Here is an 18,535-nt window from a genome sequence, read left to right as displayed (position 1 = left end):
ATGATAATTTTGTTTGGAAAATGTTTTTATCAATTTCACTCTCCATTCAGCCCGTAAGTGGCTCAGCAGAAATGTTTATGACGGTTAAAAATTAGGTTTCGATATTCATAATTGGTAAAGTGCCGGATAGCCCTTTGGGTAACTTTGCGCTTGACGACAACCAACCAACCCTTCTCTCTTTTTCCTTTCCCAGGAGAAACAAATTTAGAGTTTTACACACTGCAGAGGGCAATAGGTGACAAAAACAATGGCGTCTTCTTGTTCGGAAGAGTCGAGTACAAATGTGCGAGATGGGAACGATTCTAACTCAAACATAAACAATTCTCCAATTGAAAGTGATATAGAGAATGGAGAGGAAATTCTTGAGAGTAATTTATCGAAACAACTGAAAAAGCAAAAAAAGAGTGAGCCTGGGATCATTTATTTAAGTTACATACCACCTTTCATGACAGTCAGAATAATTCATGAGTATTTTTTTCAGTTTGGTAAAGTTGGAAGAGTATTCTTACAACCAGGTCAGTTTAATTAAGTTAATATATAACAGACATTTGTGACTCAATAAGTGTAGAAGGGTAAACATTAATATTTTTACTATTCTCAATAGTGGGTGTTCATGTTATTTTGTTTAATTTATCCTTAAAGATTTAAACTGTTGAAAGAAGAACAGTTTGATGTAATTTGATTGAAGCATTTAACTTAAGATTTTAAAGGAAATTTATTGTGTTTATGTATCATCTTTTTTTCATATTTAGTGAGAATTTGTTATTCAGCTAAGATAGATTTATCTGGGTTGATTTTGCTTTAGATATGGTAGATGCAGTTAATTTAAGGGAGTTTTAATGGAAGGCGAGATAACTAGTTGATTTGTAAGAGGTGGCTTTGATTGTTTTACTTTTGAGTTTAGTAATAGTGGATGGAACAGCCAAAATGGATCAAGAAGCTACTTTTTGACCTTCAATTTTATATACATTTGAAAGTAAATATGGAAACTGAAACCAAAGTGGGTATATAATGTAAATTATATTAAGTAAATATAAACAAACATAAGCACAATAAATTATTAAATAAAATGTGGATAGTCAAATGGATACATTGCTCAGAACATTACTATTTGGTATTTGAGTCCTTGGTTTCATACAGAACATGAATTCATCAATGAAGATACGTGGAATGTTGTCCCAAATATTCTGTAACACTTCCCATAACTTGTCCAGTTGTGTGGTTATCGTGTAACACTTACCGTAACTTGTGCAGTTGTGTGGTTATCACGTAACAACACTTAACTTTCCATCCAGTGGTTATCGTAACACTTGGTTATCATGTTAACACTTACCGTAACTTGTCCAGTTATCGTGTAACACTTACTGTAACTTGTCCAGTTGTGTGGTTATCCTGTAACACTTACCATAACTTGTCCAGTTGTGTGGTTATCCTGTAACACTTACCGTAACTTGTCCAGTTCCAGTTGCGTGGTTATCGTGTAACACTTACTGTAACTTGTCCAGTTGCGTGGTTATCATGTAACACTTCCCGTAACTTGTCCAGTTGTGTGGTTATCATGTAACACTTACTGTAACTTGTCCAGTTGCATGGTTATCATGTAACACTTACCGTAACTTGTCCAGTTGTGTGGTTATCATGTAACACTTACCGTAACTTGTCCAGTTGTGTGGTTATCATGTAACATTTCCCATAACTTGTCCAGTTGTTTGGTTCCTGTGTAACTCTCTCAAGCCAGTATGCATATACTATTCAAAATGAAACAATCATGTCTTGTAGAAGCCTAGCAACAAATTTGATTTACTTTCTACCAAATCTAATCATAAAATATGTCTTTCATTCTTAACATTAAACCTCAGATCATAATCAGAAACATAATTACCATTAAGAGTGTATTTTTTATAAGTTTTCTCATGACATGAGCTCGAACTTTGAATTTAGCTTACATATTTAGGCCTGTACTGGTCTCAGAATGCTCTTTAGGTTCTTACATATAGCACTGGGTGAAGTAACAAAGTGAATTGTGATATGTTGATAGCAGCAGCCTTCTTCAACTAAATCTCCAATTTCTGTATCGTGTGTAACATCTCTCCCAAGCTCCATCGTATCCATCACAAATTTTATACTCTAAAATTACTTCACTACTTATGTTTATGTTGGTCTTGTGCTGGTTTGGCACTTTCAGACTGGTTGCCAGACACCTTATCATTTTGTGTTATATCAACACAACACTGTACGAGGCAACATTTTTACACAAAAGGTGTTATTCTGTCATGTATACTTTCCATTATGTACCCACTGTGTCCTCTGTTTTCATAGTCTGTGGCTATGACTGTGTATTTTGTGAAATAAGAAACTTTGACCACAGATATTCTGTCTTTTCTAGTCTGTGAAGATAACTTGTTTTACTAACAGCATTCTAAATAGCTGGAAAGCCTATCTGTTTCCTTACAGCTAAACTGTGAAGTATTGTTTTTAACATTAAGTATCTGCTTACATAAGCCCTGACAAAGTTGGAAGTCTCCTTGCATACACAATTTATGCTGACTGTGTAAGAATGTATTGACATAACCAATCTTGTCTCACAGACTCAGAACTGGCAAATTATACTTATGAGAAATACTGAATATTTTAATATTTATACATTCTTAATTATAATTTTAATTTCACTCATCCATGCTGTATTGAGATGTTACACAACTTAGATAATGAGGGATCATTTGGTCTTTCAAGGATGTCCCTGCACACACGCACATTCTTTAGTAAAGTAAAAACTTGAACTGACTCTTCATATTTTAGAAGTTCATTTTTCTTTTAAAATTGTGAGTTGCAAGGCTCCACAAGTGCTTATAGCAACTGATAATATCAGTTAATTTCCCAGTCAGAAAAATAAAACTGTCTTAGAACGGGTGGTACAAGTGTTAACACTTTTATTGTTAACCAGAGAACGACGTTTTGACCTTCCTAGGTCGTCTTCAGGTTGACAAAGAGAGTTTGCAACTGACTGTTGCTGGACATGTCTTAGGGATGAAAGTATAAACAGGTAAGAGATTGTAGGGGGCATTGCAGCTGGATGTTAGGTTATTAATTAGTATAAGTATTAAGGTGTTCCTTTATATTGGTTTAATTTTGGTTTTAGTTGTTGTATAAGTAGAGCTTCTTTCATTTTGTGTTTGTTTATACTTGTTTCCCTACTTAATTAACATCTGGGTGTTTCTATGGTTATGTTGTGTTTATTTGATTTGCAGTGTTCAAAAACATGTGTTTTATTGTGTTCTTTGAATCTAGTTTCCATTTTTTTGCTTGTTTCTCCAATATAGAAGCTGTAGCAGTTGTTGTATTGTATTTTATAAATAATGTTGGTGTTGTGTTTGTCAGTGTAGTTTTTACATAGTATGGACTTTAGTTTTGTACCTGGTTTTTGAATAAATTTGGTGTTTACTGAAATGTTGTGTTTTATTATAAGTTTTTCCAAATGTTGGTTATGTTTCCACTGATGTCAGGAACACATGGTATACAGCAGTTTAAGGTTTTGTGGTTTGTTGTATCTTGGGATTTATTGTTGTTTGTTTTTTGTTGGTCTATGTGTGTATATAAATTTTTCCATGGTTTTTGAGGACTTTTGTTTGTTGATGAAATGTTGTTTTATTTTGTTGATTTCATTGTTAATTTTATCAGGTGAACATAGTTTTATGATTGTGTTTATTTGGTTTCTTAATGTTCTGAGCCCCAGGGAATGTATAGTCCAGTATGGGTGATTTTTCTGTGGATTTCTGTTTTGAATTGTGTATCAGTTCTAGTGATCTTGAGGTAAGAAATGCTGTTTGATTATTTTCTTCCTGTTCACAGGTGAAGTTAATGTTGGGATGTATAGAGTTAACATGGTTGAAGAAACTGTGTGTGTGTTTTGTAGATGTGAATCCAGCAATTGCTTCATCAACATACCTGTACCAGTATAGTGGTGGGTGTAAGGCTGAAGTGATTGCTTGAAATTCATTCTGTCATAAAAATATTGACTAGAACTGGTGGCACGGAATTCCTCATACTTAGGCCATTTATTTGTAGGTAGTTTTGGTTATTGAACATAAAGTTAGTTTTGGTGGCAGTGAATTTTATAAGGATTGCTAATTGGTTGCTGGAGATGTGTGTCAGTGAGTTGGGGTCTTGGATATAAAGTTCTAAAGCTATCTTGCTGGCTTCAATTGTTGGGACTTCTGTGAAGAGGGAGATTACATCAAAACTGTCCATTAAGAATATATTTAAAGTTAAAAAGAGTCTTTGAAAAATGAGCCAGCTGATGTTACATATTTAGAAAATGCCCACACTCTATATATTTACCTAGGTTGTAGTTAAATGATTCGTACATCAACATTACTTCTCTAAGATGTGTCCAGCAATGGTCAGTTGCATACTCTGTGTCAACCTGAAGATGACCTAGGAAGGTCAAAACATTGTTCTCTCCTTATTAATAAAAGTGCTAATACCCATACCAGCCATTCTGAAATACATTTTTATTTCAAGTGGGTTTCTCATCATCAAGAAAACTGTCTTAACTGGAGCCTTGCAGGGCTTCCTCAAATCTTAAGCTGATGTCCTCTCATCCTATTGTCTTCAGAATATACTTCAAGGAAATTAGAGGCCTTTCTTCCAGCATCTTGTAAAATACTTGTGAATTTTCTTTATTTTTATGATGGAAAAATAACTGGTAGAACATCTTTTGAAACTAATTATGCAGTGAAAGGGTTAAGCAGTTCCTTAAGACTGTGAAATAGGTACAGCCTGGTTTATTAATAGAGATTGAGATGTACCTGTCTCATGGTGTAACTGGTGTTGAAATGTAATTTCACAGATTGTGTAAGAATGAATTGCATGTTCTTTCATGGTTTCAGTAGATTAGTAAGTGACAGAGCATAATAAAGATATTAAATATTTTATTATTTATTACACAGGTAATTTTTATTTAATTATTTCTGTGATATCAAACTAAAGCACTAATTGCTTCTTTTGCACTAGTATATTCCATATGAACATCTCATGTGAAATAAATTAAAAAACATGCTACACCCATATCTCAAGTGTATCACCCAACATGGGAGCAAGAATGGTTTGAGCTGTTGGGACAGTGTACAAAATCCAGGCCAGCTGGTGATGCCTCAGTCAGTGGGGTGATAACCTGGTTATACTGTCTCAGTGTTGTACATCTCAATGTGTATATCATTGTGATTTATGAGTATTTACCCAGCCCACTTCACCCTTGCATGGGGGATAATGCATTCTAGAAACATATAGAAACAAATATGAGCTTAGTGAAACAAAACAAGCTGACACATTAGTGCAGTTACATAGCCTTGCAAATCTATGTGAAGATTCCAAACTGGTTTTGGTATTGGCCATATTATTTCTCAGAAGTAATTATTACAACTTGGTCTACAAAAGTAGAGTACATTATATTAAAATGAACTTAGTTTTACAGCATTATTAATCTATATTTTTATATCCTATAATGCTTTGTCTGATAAATGTGCAACAGCTTAACAATAGCCCTGCAATGTAGATTTCATTGCATAAGGCTCCATCTGTCATGTCCAAAGTAAACCACTGCAAGCTTTTCATAATCCATGTAGTGCATGAGGACAGCAGTTTCCTGGCACCCGTTTCAACAGTCTGATTGCAGAGAAAACCATAAATGCTGCATCTGGCAACTTTGAGTACTGTTGTACCAGATGCATGGATGGATTTTGTTACCTGTGTGTTCTTGGAATTTCACCTATTACAATACACACCACTTTGCTTACCATAGCTGTGGTACATTTTGTTGCAGGTCTCTTTCTGGATGGTCCTGGTTCTCCAAGTTGATTCTTATTCATTTTTTCTAATTTCACAGAGTACAAAGGATATATAAATTTTGGAAATTCTAAATCAACACATCATTCTATAAATACTTTACATCAGTAAAAGCTACTACATAGGTTTTCCAAAAGCAGTTAATTTCTCATGGCACCACACTTCCTATCTCCTCTGTAGTCTTAATTAATGCAGAAAGAATTTGTTCATGTGTGCCTTTGGTTCTAGTCATCACAAAATCCTAAATTTCCAGTTCTAGCTGACAGTATCATTATCTAGTCAGGGCCTAAATTAAATGTTTAAAGATAGTTATGGTTTGGTTTGAATTATGTGCAAAGCTAGCCGTCCCTAATTTAGCAGTGTGAAGCTAGAGGGAAGGCAGCTAGTCATCATCACCCACTGTCAATTCTTGGGCTACTCTTTTACCAACAAACAGTGGTATTGACCATCACGTTATAATGCCCCCACGGCTGAAAGGGCAAGCATGTTTGGTGTGATGGGGATTCAAATCTGCAGCCCTCGGATTAAGAGTAGAGTGCCTTAACCACCTGGCCATGCTGGGCCTAAATAGTTATGAAAGTATGAGGTGTGATTTAAACAAGATTAGCTGAGATAAACTACTAGGAGATTAATACCTAGGAAATGTGAAAGTTGTTATTTCAGTGGAGCTTTAGGCAGATTAGATGTGGTAGGTTTGAGAATGAACTGCAAATTCTTGTTGAATGAAAAGGGGACAATATTTCAGCTTTTGTACCAATGCCTTCTTCAGGTCAATGTAGTTGTTGTTGTAAAGGGAAATATTTAGGGTTTTCACTGCAATCTCCTGTTGAATGAAAAGAGGACAAGGTTCTGGCTTCTATACTGAGCATTCTTAAGGTCACTGCAGTTGTCAATGTAGACATATAGGTTTTTCACTCATAAAGTAGTTAAGAGTCCTTTAAAGTTCTTGAACTTCCAATGTGAAATTTGATTTAAACATAGTTGACAGTCTTATAGATGAATGAGGAAGAATATTTCTGATGAACTAGAGGAACTTGAAAAGAAATAACAGGTGTGGATTTCACTTGTTTTAAAACTAAGAGAACTATAGAGTATAGTGGTATGTAACAGACACCTCATGCAATAGAAAAGTGTCAGAGTTTGTACAGGTCTTTCTAATCCTTGAAAATGAATTTAAAAAATTCATTTTTGGAAATTGTGATCATAAAAAAAAGTACTGAAATCTCAGTTTTTAGGAAATAATTGGCTGGAATTTAAAAAAATCAAACATGCCTGCATGTTTGACGTATGATGGTGGCTGAAAATGCGAGTTGAATCTTGCATGGCAGGAAACAGTCTTGAAAGTGTAAGTAGAGGTCTAGAAATTTTCTTTTATCTGTATGAATACTGGTTTAAGTTGAAAAAATCTAGATATGGAAACCAAATTAAAAATGTTGCTAGAAAATTAAAAAGAATAAACATTATATTCATTGATAGAATTCCATCCTTAATATCACCAAATTGATCAGGTGTCAGAAGAGACTATAAAACAATTATTTAAGAATTTGTTCTGTTTGGTAGTTACCTACAAGAATTTTAAAAGTATTCCCAAGATGGCTGGTGTAGGTATTAAAACTTGTTAAAAATAAAGTACAGAACAATGTTTTGACTTTCTTCAGTTATCTTTGTTAACTTGAAGACAGCCCAAGAAAATCTAAATATTGTTCTGTACTTTGGTATGGGTATTAAAACTTTAGCCATATTGAATACATTTTTACTTCAAGTGGGTTTTTTGTCATCATAAATTCCAGGAATTAACATTCAGTTAAATATTACTGTTAAATATTTAGTCACATCTTAGTGCCTAAAAGGTAAAAATATGAATACTTAAGAAAGGTAAAAGTCTCAACTATTACAAACCACTGAGCTTGATTGGATATCCATTGTTTGTAAAGTTACATAGAAAATTATCACATGAAATGTGGAACTTTAGAGAATGACCCAACATGAATGTGAAAGTGGATATGCTGAGGCAAGTTGATACTTCTTCTGTAGAAAATGGAAACCATTTTAAAATATTTCCAAAAGCTATACTAGAAGATTGGTTTTAAGTACTTTTGTTTTATTACTGGAGTTTCTGGATCCAGCAGTAAAAACAGTGATGCTGTTCATCAGTCCAAATCCAAATGAGGAAGTGCTAGTCCTGTGTATTGTCCTATGTAATTCATAATTGCTGACACCAGATGGAAAGTGTATAAATCAAGTAATAAGAAAATCAGTAATGTTTATGGTAAGAAAAGATGGTTTTGAGCCATTAATTGCACTGAGAAAACTTTTGATAAATCTTTCTCTATTGGTTCTGTATGTGTTTGCACATACTGACCACACACCATTGTAGACTAGGCCTTTCAGAGCTAGTCAGGCTGGACATGCAAAATATGGAGCTCCAGCCATCTTCTAACAAGATGTGAAAGGATGGATGGTAACTATTCCTTGGTTAGTAGGATATTAGTTAATTATACATGTCATAAGACATTTGTATCAGACCTATTATTTGTTTCAACCCCACAATGTTTTTATTTGCACACAAGTATGGAGTACTTGTGAATTAACTATTACATACCTGTTTAACTAATTATAGCTTTAGTAGTAAAACTTAACATAGCTTATAAAATATACGAGTTTTGGAGGTATTTAGGTATGTGCACGTGGGAGAAAATTATAAATCAGTCAGTTATTTTACTGTATGGGAAAACTTAAACACAATAAATTACTAGATAAACGTAAGGTGAAGATAGCCACTTTGTCCACTTACAAACTTGACTCATTCTAAAGTCAATAATTTAATTATTTCACATGTTACTACTAAGTTTGCTAATTATTGTTTATTACAAATTAAAAAACATGTTTCTGTGATAAAAATCTTATTGGTAGATTTTAACTTATTTCACAGATTACTATATTCCTACACACATGTATAACTGGTCTGAAATGTTTTCTTTATACAACCAGACACTAAGAAGAGGAAGCAAGGTAAACCCAGCAAGTTCTTCACTGAAGGTTGGATAGAATTTGTGGATAAAAAAGTTGCCAAAAGAGTTGCTTTGATGCTGAATGGTCAACAAGTAGGTGGCAGGAGAAAAACACCATTTTATGATTCATTGTGGAGCATTAAATACCTACACAGGTTAGTTTTTGTATACATTTAATTCAGCAAGTCTTGATAATAGGATACTATCAATTGGTGTTGAAGTAAAGAAATACAGTTCCAACATGTTCAAGCAAAACAAACTTTGACTCTGTTTTTTCTACAATAATTTATTGTTAACTCAGCATTCTTTCATATTCATACAGTACTAGTTCATTTATTAAATTATATATTTATTTATATGTTAACAGTAATAGTTTTTTCAATATAATCTCCATTCATCAGCCAGTGGTAAGTTTATGGATTTACAATGCTAAAATCCAGAGTGCATATGGCTCATTTTGTAAGATTAATCCTATGGTTTTTAGACTCTTGCCAAATTCAGTAGTTTCTATGATATTTGTAAATTTATTAATCTTAAATGCTTAGATTTTGAGAAAAGAAGTCCCATAGTTACAATTCAATTATGATATCCTAGAACTTATTACTGATTTTGTCTTTAATATATTAGTCGTGTCAGATATCAAACTTACTATTCTGATAACTACCAGGTTTAAGTGGGCCCATCTCAGTGAACGACTAGCATATGAAAAAGCAGTGAGAGATCAGTGACTGAGGACAGAAATCTCTCAGGTTAAACGAGAGGCTAATTTTTACATGCAGTCAGTAGACAGAAGCTTAAAATTAGCAAGGAAAAGAAAGAAAGAAGACGGAGAGAAACGTGATGACAAGGGTCCGAGTCAGATATGGGTTAAACAGAAACGTACAGACGAAGAGATGAAGGAACTGCAGAAGGAAAGGAAGAAACACAAAAACCTTGACAGTAAGGAAGACGGTCATAAAATACTGTTGAAGGACATATTTTCTGGAGGATTCTAAAAAACAGGGCATAGTTGGTGTATTATTTAATTTACAATAAAGGTAACGTATATTTACAGAAAGTATGTAGTATGAAAAGTCATTTTTATTGTAAATTTAACTTTGCATATAACACTGTGTTACTTTTCTCCGACTTCCTCAATTGTAAACAGTGATCCAAGTAAATGTCTAAGCTATCTTTAGGGAGGATTATTGTGGAAACTTAAAGCATTTTGAACTCACATGATTTCACCTAGACATTGAACTTGTGTAATTTACTGTTTGAAAGATATCACCCCTCCCAAACTACTGACTGAGGAAGTTGTTACTTTAATATCTACCTTATTATAAGAAATACTTTGATACAGCACATGTCTGTTTCCTTCTGTTCTTCTAAACAATGAAATATCCAGACCAATGAGTTATCTGAAATTTTATTTTTGCACCGCTATACACAAGTTGTAGTTTATAACGTAACTGTTACAAGTAGTAAGATGTTATGTACATATGAATATAGTGTAATAAAGCAATTCCCTCTCCTATAATCCATAAGTAATTAATTTTAAGAAGTCATACATATATATATATATATATATAGTTTGTAAAATTAAAAGAATTAGTCTATACTAAAAAGATGCATTTCAGCTAAGCTTTCTGTAAAAATTCAGTTATCTTAGGTCTGGCTTAGGCTTAAACATTAAGAATGTTATGGTTTCTCACTGATGTGTTTTTACACATTCATACTGTAAAATTTCTATTGAGTTTTTAAACAACTTGAGAGCTACAAGGATTTTGATCAGTATTTTCACAAATTTGAACATTGAGTGTTGAGCAGTTGTACCGAATGTTACATTTAATAACCAGTGTTTCATTGTTCCTTATTCTTGACTGGAGAGAGTACACGACATCGCTGCTTCCAGAGGTGACCAAAAAGTTGAGGGAAAACTGAGGGAAAACAAACAACTTGTTACTACATTTTTCAATGTTCTAAATAAGATTCAGTTGTTTTTCAGGAAAGTATTGGGGACTAGGATATAAAAAAGTACAATCTCAAAAATAATAAAGTACTCCAGTAAATATACAGATTAGAATAATACAGAAGAAATTCTGAATATAGACTTACATGGAATATATGACAGTAATATTGCAATTAGTACGTAATGGAAATGAAAGGAAAAGTTTGCACGATTTGGTAACAAGATGGACAACATCTGTCTGTCTCTAATATAAGGAAATGCTGTCAACATAGTGAGTATTTCTCCCTGTGAAAAAGAAAAATTAGTGTTTTGTAGATTATCACTTTTGGTTTTAACAACAAAGTAATATAGCTATGTAATTAAATATGGTCATACATTTATCCCTGACAACACATAAATCAAATACAGGTTAAAATTATTTTACCTAGCATTCCATTAATTTGATGGACGTACATGAGGTGACAGTACTTGAGGTAGTTACAAGTTTAAAGGCTGTTTGAACAGTCATCACCTGGTACAGTTATTTAAACAGCTAATTGCCAATAGTAATACATAAAAACATGCTTAGAATCCAGTATTAAAACAAAACAAGTTTATGTAATATATGTAATTAGAGTTTAGAAGAAGTACATTGAATAAACAAGACCTACAGTAAGGATTATTTGAGGTTTTCTTTTCAAAAAATTAAATTATATTATACATATCCAGAAGCTGTTACAAATTGTTAGTAGATTTTAAACACCTGCCTTCAACTAATATATTGTGTGAACCACTTACTACAGTTATATCTTAAAATGCCATCATCAATACTTTATGCAGATGTCACAAGATAAAAAGAAAATTTCACAACAATCTCTAGCTAGAATGTTTAGTTATTTATATAAGATGGAAATGTGGGGTTACTGCTGCAATGGCTTGCAACTTACCGTGACTCCTGTAGGGTAGAGTACAACGAACAGTGAATATCTAGAAGTAAAAAATGTTTTAGAATCTACATCAATATAAAAAAAAACCCAAAAAAATCACGTTATGTTTTTCATTCCTTTATAAATTTCATCAGCTGGTTTCGTGACTTCAAAAGGTCACTCTTCAAGATATAGTTCTACATAAAATCTATAACAAAAACATAAAAGTACCAATTTTAATCTAAATTAAATACAGATAATTTACAAATGTACAAACATAACAGTCCATATATAATAAATTAAGTATATACAATAAGGAAAAAGTTTGTTTTTGTATTAATAAATCATTTAATTTTAATTCTAAGAATATCTTTTAGAACATGTAAATTGTGGTGAAGTCTGTATTGATGAAATAGATAATTTAAAATGTAGGATAAATTTAAATTGATTCCATGTTGTATGTACCAAAACAAACACACTGTATATCAGTAAATATTTTAATAAATGTATTTAAAAAAAAAATTAAATCCTAAAATAACTGTTTTCATGTTTCCACATTTGAGGCAAGCAATATAAACCATAAAAGGTTATTTTTCAAAAAAAGTAGAATGGTAGAAAACTGGTCATGCAAAGTAAGTAAGAACTGAGAAAACAGTTCTAAGATTTGAGGGAGAAGGCAGTAAGTTAGGAATATGAAATTATAGAATAAATGTATTTCTACAGGGTGTTCAGAAAGTCACTGTGCAGTTTTGTAATGATATTTTATTCAGTCTATTTCAAGCCAGCAGCTGATAGTGGTGTTTCGAGACAAAATAAGAATGATCCAAGCCTGTATTGATGCCAACGGGGGTCACTTTCAACATTGTTTATAATTGTCATTCATATTTACCTCCTGTATTCTATATTGAAACATGTTTATTAATAAATATATAAGTGCACAGTGACTTTCCGAACACCCTGTATAATAACAAGGGAAAGTACACTGATTAATTTTGTTTGAGTATTTCTAATAAAATGTTGTGTATTTAATTTTCATTATTTATTTTTAGTTTTAAAATAGTATTTCTGCTTTTTAGTTATAGATTCTCAGTAAAATATTCTTGAAGAGTGACCCCTGAAGTCACGAAACCAGTTGATGAATTTAATAACGGAATGAAAAAACAGAACAGGGAGATATATGAGTATTTTGTTATTCATATCCAGAGGAGAATGTTATTTGTGTTTATATATATTAAATTTTAGTCCAGTTACCATCTTTCAAGATTAACACCCACCTAATTTCTTTATTCATATTAAATTTGCATTTCAGAAAAAGTGTTGTTATTCCCACCATAAAGAATGCAATATACTGTAAACAATAAACATCTAGTGCTATTGAGGGAGTAGTAAAACGAATTTCAACAGACTTCATGTACTATACAACATATTTATACATACCTGCACCACACTAGCAACCATGGACAAAAGTTATATAGGGTAAGGGCATAATATAAATATCGAGTAATCTCAGCGATGCTCCAGGCTACCAACAGCATAGGTACTCCAACACAGTTCACCACCTAGATTACAAATTATTGGTTACGGCCACACAGTTCACCATTATTAACACAGTAACTGCAACCTTAAAGATAATCGTGGTATATATGAAACTTTATTTTATTAAGAGCTCTTGAAGTAAAACATGAAAGCAAGGATTCAGAAATGAGAAAGAGTGGGCACTGAAGTTGGATGTTAGGTTATTAATTAGTAGAGGTATAAAGGTGTTCCTTTATATTAATTTTAGTTGCTGTATAAGTGGGGCTTCCTCAATTTTGAGCTTGTTTATATTTGTTTCCCTACTTAATATCTGTTTTCTATGGTTATGCTGTGTTTATTTGACTTGCAGTGTTCAAAAACATGTGAAGGTGTTTTTTTGTGTTCTATGAATCTAGTTTCCATTTTTCTATTTGTTTCTCCAATATAGAAGTCCTGGCAGTTGTTGTATTGTATTTTATAAATAATGTTGGCATTATGTTTGTTAGTGTAGTTTCACACAGCATGGGCTTTAGTTTTGTACTGTTTTTGAATAAATTTAGTGTTTACTGGAACGTTGCATTTTGTAATTTTTTCCAAATGTTAGATATTTTTTCACTGATGTGAGGAACATATGGTATGCAGCAGTTAGGTTTTATAGTTGTTGTTTCTTTGAATTTATTATTGGTCTCTGTGTGTTGTAATTTTTTCGATGATTTTTAAAGGAAATTGTTGATGAAGTGTTTTATTTGGTTGATTTCATTATTAATTTTACAGTTTTGTGACTCTTTATTTGTTTTAATATGTTGAGGTAAAATACAATTAACAGCTAACAGGAAAAAAAACAAATATTAAGATTAGTTAACTACTCTTGGAATGAATTGTAGTTCGGGTAAAAAAAAAAACACATAATAAATAGACTGAACAGTTCAAAACTTAAAAGATGATGGTGACAAATGCATTCCTGTTTTACTATTGTATCAGGAAAAACATCCATTACCAGATAATTAATGAAACAGAAGAAAATGGTGATAAAAGAAAAAGTACATTATAAATTAGGGCAAAATAGTACACAGTGTAATGCAATATTAACCTGTTCAGTGCCGTAGACAAGATGACTTGTCCATGCCGATCAGTAACAGTGCCAGTGCCACGGACGAGTTAATTCGTTCTCAATAACACCTAACTTCGACGCTAGGTGTCAGCACCATACATGCATCTGACCTACTTGCATATTGTTTCACTTATGATCCAAAATGGCATCATAAAAAAGGTTACAAAATGAAGAAGCATTAGAGTTGTATTTTGAATTTGGTTCGGAGTTGCCGTAGCAGCTGAAATACTTGGCAGTCAACAGGTTAACAACAATAATACCTTCAAAGATTGTTAATTTTACACTGTTAACTTTACATCTATTTAATGTTAAAAGACAAATTATGTACAGGATGACTGATACATAGTATTGTCAAATGATGTCATGTTACTTACTATCAAATATTGGAATTTTGTCATCAAAAATTGAAGACATAAACACAAATTAACAGTAAAAGCATCATCTTAGATTCAATACACTTTTCACTTGTTTTATCCATAAATTGTTACAATTTTACAGCTTTAAATTTAAACTCAAAGCTAAATAAACCACTCATTATAGATTTGGTGACACAGTTAACATGTTTCTTAAAATACGCGATACACAGAGAATACTATCACAAACAGTTCCTCTTGAGGAACAGCTGGAAATGTCTTCAAGAAAATACTCTTCGTAGTATGCAAGAAACATTAACATAAAAATTCACTACACGTTAAAGCTCAGTACTTTTAACTTCAATCTAAACACTCATATTCTAGTGAATAATTTTATTTAGTTAAAGTGTCATGGAACAAAACCATCACACTTGATTTAGAAACAGAGCTAAGTAATACAAAAACCATAATATACATGTACAAACATAGTGTTTTTAATTAGTATTTGTTTCTTGTCCTCACTTTCTCCTACATTAGAAAATGAGGAATACGTATATTATATGACTATTACTAAACAGTCACTTTTACATCTGTAAAAACTTAATTTGTTTAAGAAAATCAGTCAATCTTACCAGAACAAATTTGGTGCTTACGTCCAGGCCAAAGTATATAAAATTACCCAATTTAGGAACTACTGCAGAATTCTTACATCACCATCAGAACCAGATGCCTTTTTAACACCTTCAGACAGAGAACAACTTGTACCTGATCAAGCAACTAGTTTCAAAACTGACCATAATCACAAACTGTTCACATTTTGAGACAGAACAACTTCTACCTGATACACAAATTACTTCTAAACTTATATAACCAAAACCTATTCACATACTGAGACTGAGAACAACTTGTTTCCAATACATAAACTTGCTGTAAAACTAACCAGGACCTGTTTATATGTTGACTTTATGGTTTCAACCACTTCATAAAAAAACTCCAAAACCTAACAGAACGAAATGATTTGTTTACATTGAAACTACAAATATCCAATGAACTACAACCAAGTCAGAACAGCTCCTAAGCATACTTTAACATTTTTTTTCCCCATCAAGACTACAAATAACGTTAAACTGGTTCAGAATAAAGTATCGGAACTTATTTAAAAAGTAATTAGACATTTTCATCACATGTGCAGAAAACAATTTACCTAATTTAAAGAACATCTATAACTTAATAGAACTACAAAAGCTGGTTTGGAAAGAAATTCCACAATGCACCAGAGATAAAACATGCACATACAGCCTATATAAAAAAACAACAACAAACAACTCAGATTTGGTTATGGAACAAATCCAGAATATTATTAACATGTGAAGCAAGGAAGAAATTTTTCATGTAGTTCAAAAACAGATCTCAAACTTGTGAAGTTACCCACAGAAATTGTATATGCATAAAATGTGTTTAAAGAATTGACTTACATCTGGTTCAGGAACAGATTCTAGAATTCCCCAGACTACAACTAATCTGGATCCAATTTGTATAAAGGTGAGAAATGCAGAGGTCGGAACTAATCCAACTAAACAGTGTATTACCTGAAATTTAAAAAAAAGAAAGAAGACAACACTTGCTTGGCTTAGTTATGTATGTACTTAGAAACAAATAACCCAGAACACATAAGGCAAAATATTTCTAAACTTCACAAAAAAATTACGTTTCTACGAAAACTTACGTATAAATGTTCGTATTACTCAACAAAACCTTACCAGTGTCTTCTTCTCAGACAAATAAACATTTTTTAAAAATTATTAAGACCTCTTATGGTTGTAGTATATTACAAATAATTGAAACATGGTATTCATCCCAAGAAAAGTATAGAAACAATTCAACAAGTCATACTATTAAAGCCTTTTCCTTGAAATATTTGTTATTGTTTTTATTTTAAAAAACAATATATTAAGTAGTCCTACATTTGTGTGTAAGTTAAGTCATGACTTAAGATAACAATAGTCATAATCTCTTATAAATTATCTTACTGACCATATGAATATAGTATTTTATTATGAATCTGATAATAATTTGTATTAAAAATGTTTCTGATTGTTACTCATATCACCATCTCTGAATATATTTAATATATTATATATCTGTTTTGTTCTATCAAAACAGTATTGTGATAAGAACATTCATATTACAACTTTAAACAATATAGTGTTGTACAATACTGTACCATGTTAAGGTTAAGCAATCAAATAATAAATATGGACAACTTTAAACAATATAGCATCGTACAATACTGTACCATGTTGAGGTTAAGCCATCAACTAATAAATATGGACAACTTTAAACAATATAGCATCGTACAATACTGTACCATGTTAAGGTTAAGCCATCAAATAATAAATATGGACAACTTTAAACAATATAGCATTGTACAATACTGTACCATGTTAAGGTTAAGCCATCAAATAATAAATATGGACAACTTTAAACAATATAGCATCGTACAATACTGCACCATGTTAAGGTTAAGCCATCAAATAATAAATATGGACAACTTTAAACAATATAGCATCGTACAATACTGTACCATGTTGAGGTTAAGCCATCAAATAATAAATATGGAAAACTTTAAACAATATAGCATCGTACTATACTGTACCATGTTAAGGTTAAGCCATCAAATAATAAATATGGACAACTTTAAACAATATAGCATAGTACAATACTGTACCATGTTAAGGTTAAGCCATCAAATAATCAATATGGATAACTTTAAACAATATAGTGTCGTACAATACTGTACCATGTTAAGGTTAAGCCATCAAATAATAAATATGGACAACTTTAAACAATATAGCATAGTACGATACTGTACCATGTTAAGGTTGAGCCATCAAATAATAACTATGGAAAACTTTAAACAATATAGCATCGTACTATACTGTACCATGTTAAGGTTAAGCCATCAAATAATAAATATGGACAACTTTAAACAATATAGCATCGTACAATACTGTACCATGTTAAGGTTGAGCCATCAAATAATAAATATGGAAAACTTTAAACAATATAGCATCGTACTATACTGTACCATGTTAAGGTTAAGCCGTCAAATAATAAATATGGACAACTTTAAACAATATAGCATAGTACAATACTGTACCATGTTAAGGTTAAGCCATCAAATAATAAATATGGACAACTTTAAACAATATAGTGTCGTACAATACTGTACCATGTTAAGGTTGAGCCATCAAATAATAAATATGGACAACTTTAAACAATATAGTGTCGTACAATACTGTACCATGTTAAAGTTAAGCCATCAAATAATAAATATGGACAACTTTAAACAATATAGCATAGTACGATACTGTACCATGTTAAGGTTAAGCCATCAAATAATAAATATGGACAACTTTAAACAATATAGCATAGTACAATACTGTACCATGTTAAGGTTAAGCCATCAAATAATAAATATGGACAACCTTAAACAATATAACATAGTACAATACTGTACCATGTTAAAGTTAAGCCATCAAATAATAAATATGGATAACCTTAAACAATATAACATAGTACGTTACTGTACCATGTTAAGGTTGAGCCATCTAATAATAAATATGGATAACTTTAAACAATATAGCATCGTACAATACTGTACCATGTTAAGGTTAAGCCATCAAATAATAAATATGGACAACTTTAAACAATATAGCATAGTACAATACTGTACCATGTTAAGGTTGAGTCATCAAATAATAAATATGGACAACTTTAAACAATATAGCATAGTACGATACTGTACCATGTTAAGGTTAAGCCATCAAATAATAAATATGGAC

At 31.8% G+C, this 18,535-nt stretch overlaps 2 protein-coding genes across 3 annotated transcripts in view; one reads left to right on the top strand and one right to left on the bottom strand.

Annotated features, from left to right (window-relative positions):
* Positions 1-222: 222 nt before the first annotated feature.
* On the top strand, positions 223-13,088 carry LOC143246690 (activator of basal transcription 1-like). The gene is given in 4 exon segments (XM_076493770.1): positions 223-515; positions 8,836-9,010; positions 9,523-9,892; positions 12,788-13,088. Coding segments are annotated over 3 exon segments (771 nt in total). The 5' UTR covers positions 223-247; the 3' UTR covers positions 9,851-9,892; positions 12,788-13,088.
* Positions 10,248-18,535, bottom strand: part of Hacd1 (3-hydroxyacyl-CoA dehydratase 1) — a 21,493-nt gene continuing 13,205 nt past the window's right edge. Inside the window, exons 3-7 of one of the 2 annotated variants that reach the window (XM_076493771.1) lie at positions 16,166-16,279; positions 13,149-13,270; positions 11,733-11,772; positions 10,953-11,091; positions 10,248-10,774 (exon numbers count right to left, since the gene is read on the bottom strand). In XM_076493771.1, the coding sequence (XP_076349886.1) occupies positions 10,698-10,774; positions 10,953-11,091; positions 11,733-11,772; positions 13,149-13,270; positions 16,166-16,279 (492 nt within the window). In that variant the 3' untranslated portion in view covers positions 10,248-10,697. The remainder of the gene's footprint in view (positions 10,775-10,952; positions 11,092-11,732; positions 11,773-13,148; positions 13,271-16,165; positions 16,280-18,535) is intronic. The other variant, XM_076493772.1, reaches the window with a different exon arrangement.

The sequence above is a fragment of the Tachypleus tridentatus genome, chromosome 3, assembly GCF_004210375.1.
Source record: "Tachypleus tridentatus isolate NWPU-2018 chromosome 3, ASM421037v1, whole genome shotgun sequence".
NCBI lineage: Eukaryota > Metazoa > Arthropoda > Merostomata > Xiphosura > Limulidae > Tachypleus > Tachypleus tridentatus.
The sequence above is the reverse complement of the archived record's forward strand: the minus strand, read 5'-3'. Positions and strand labels throughout refer to the sequence as shown.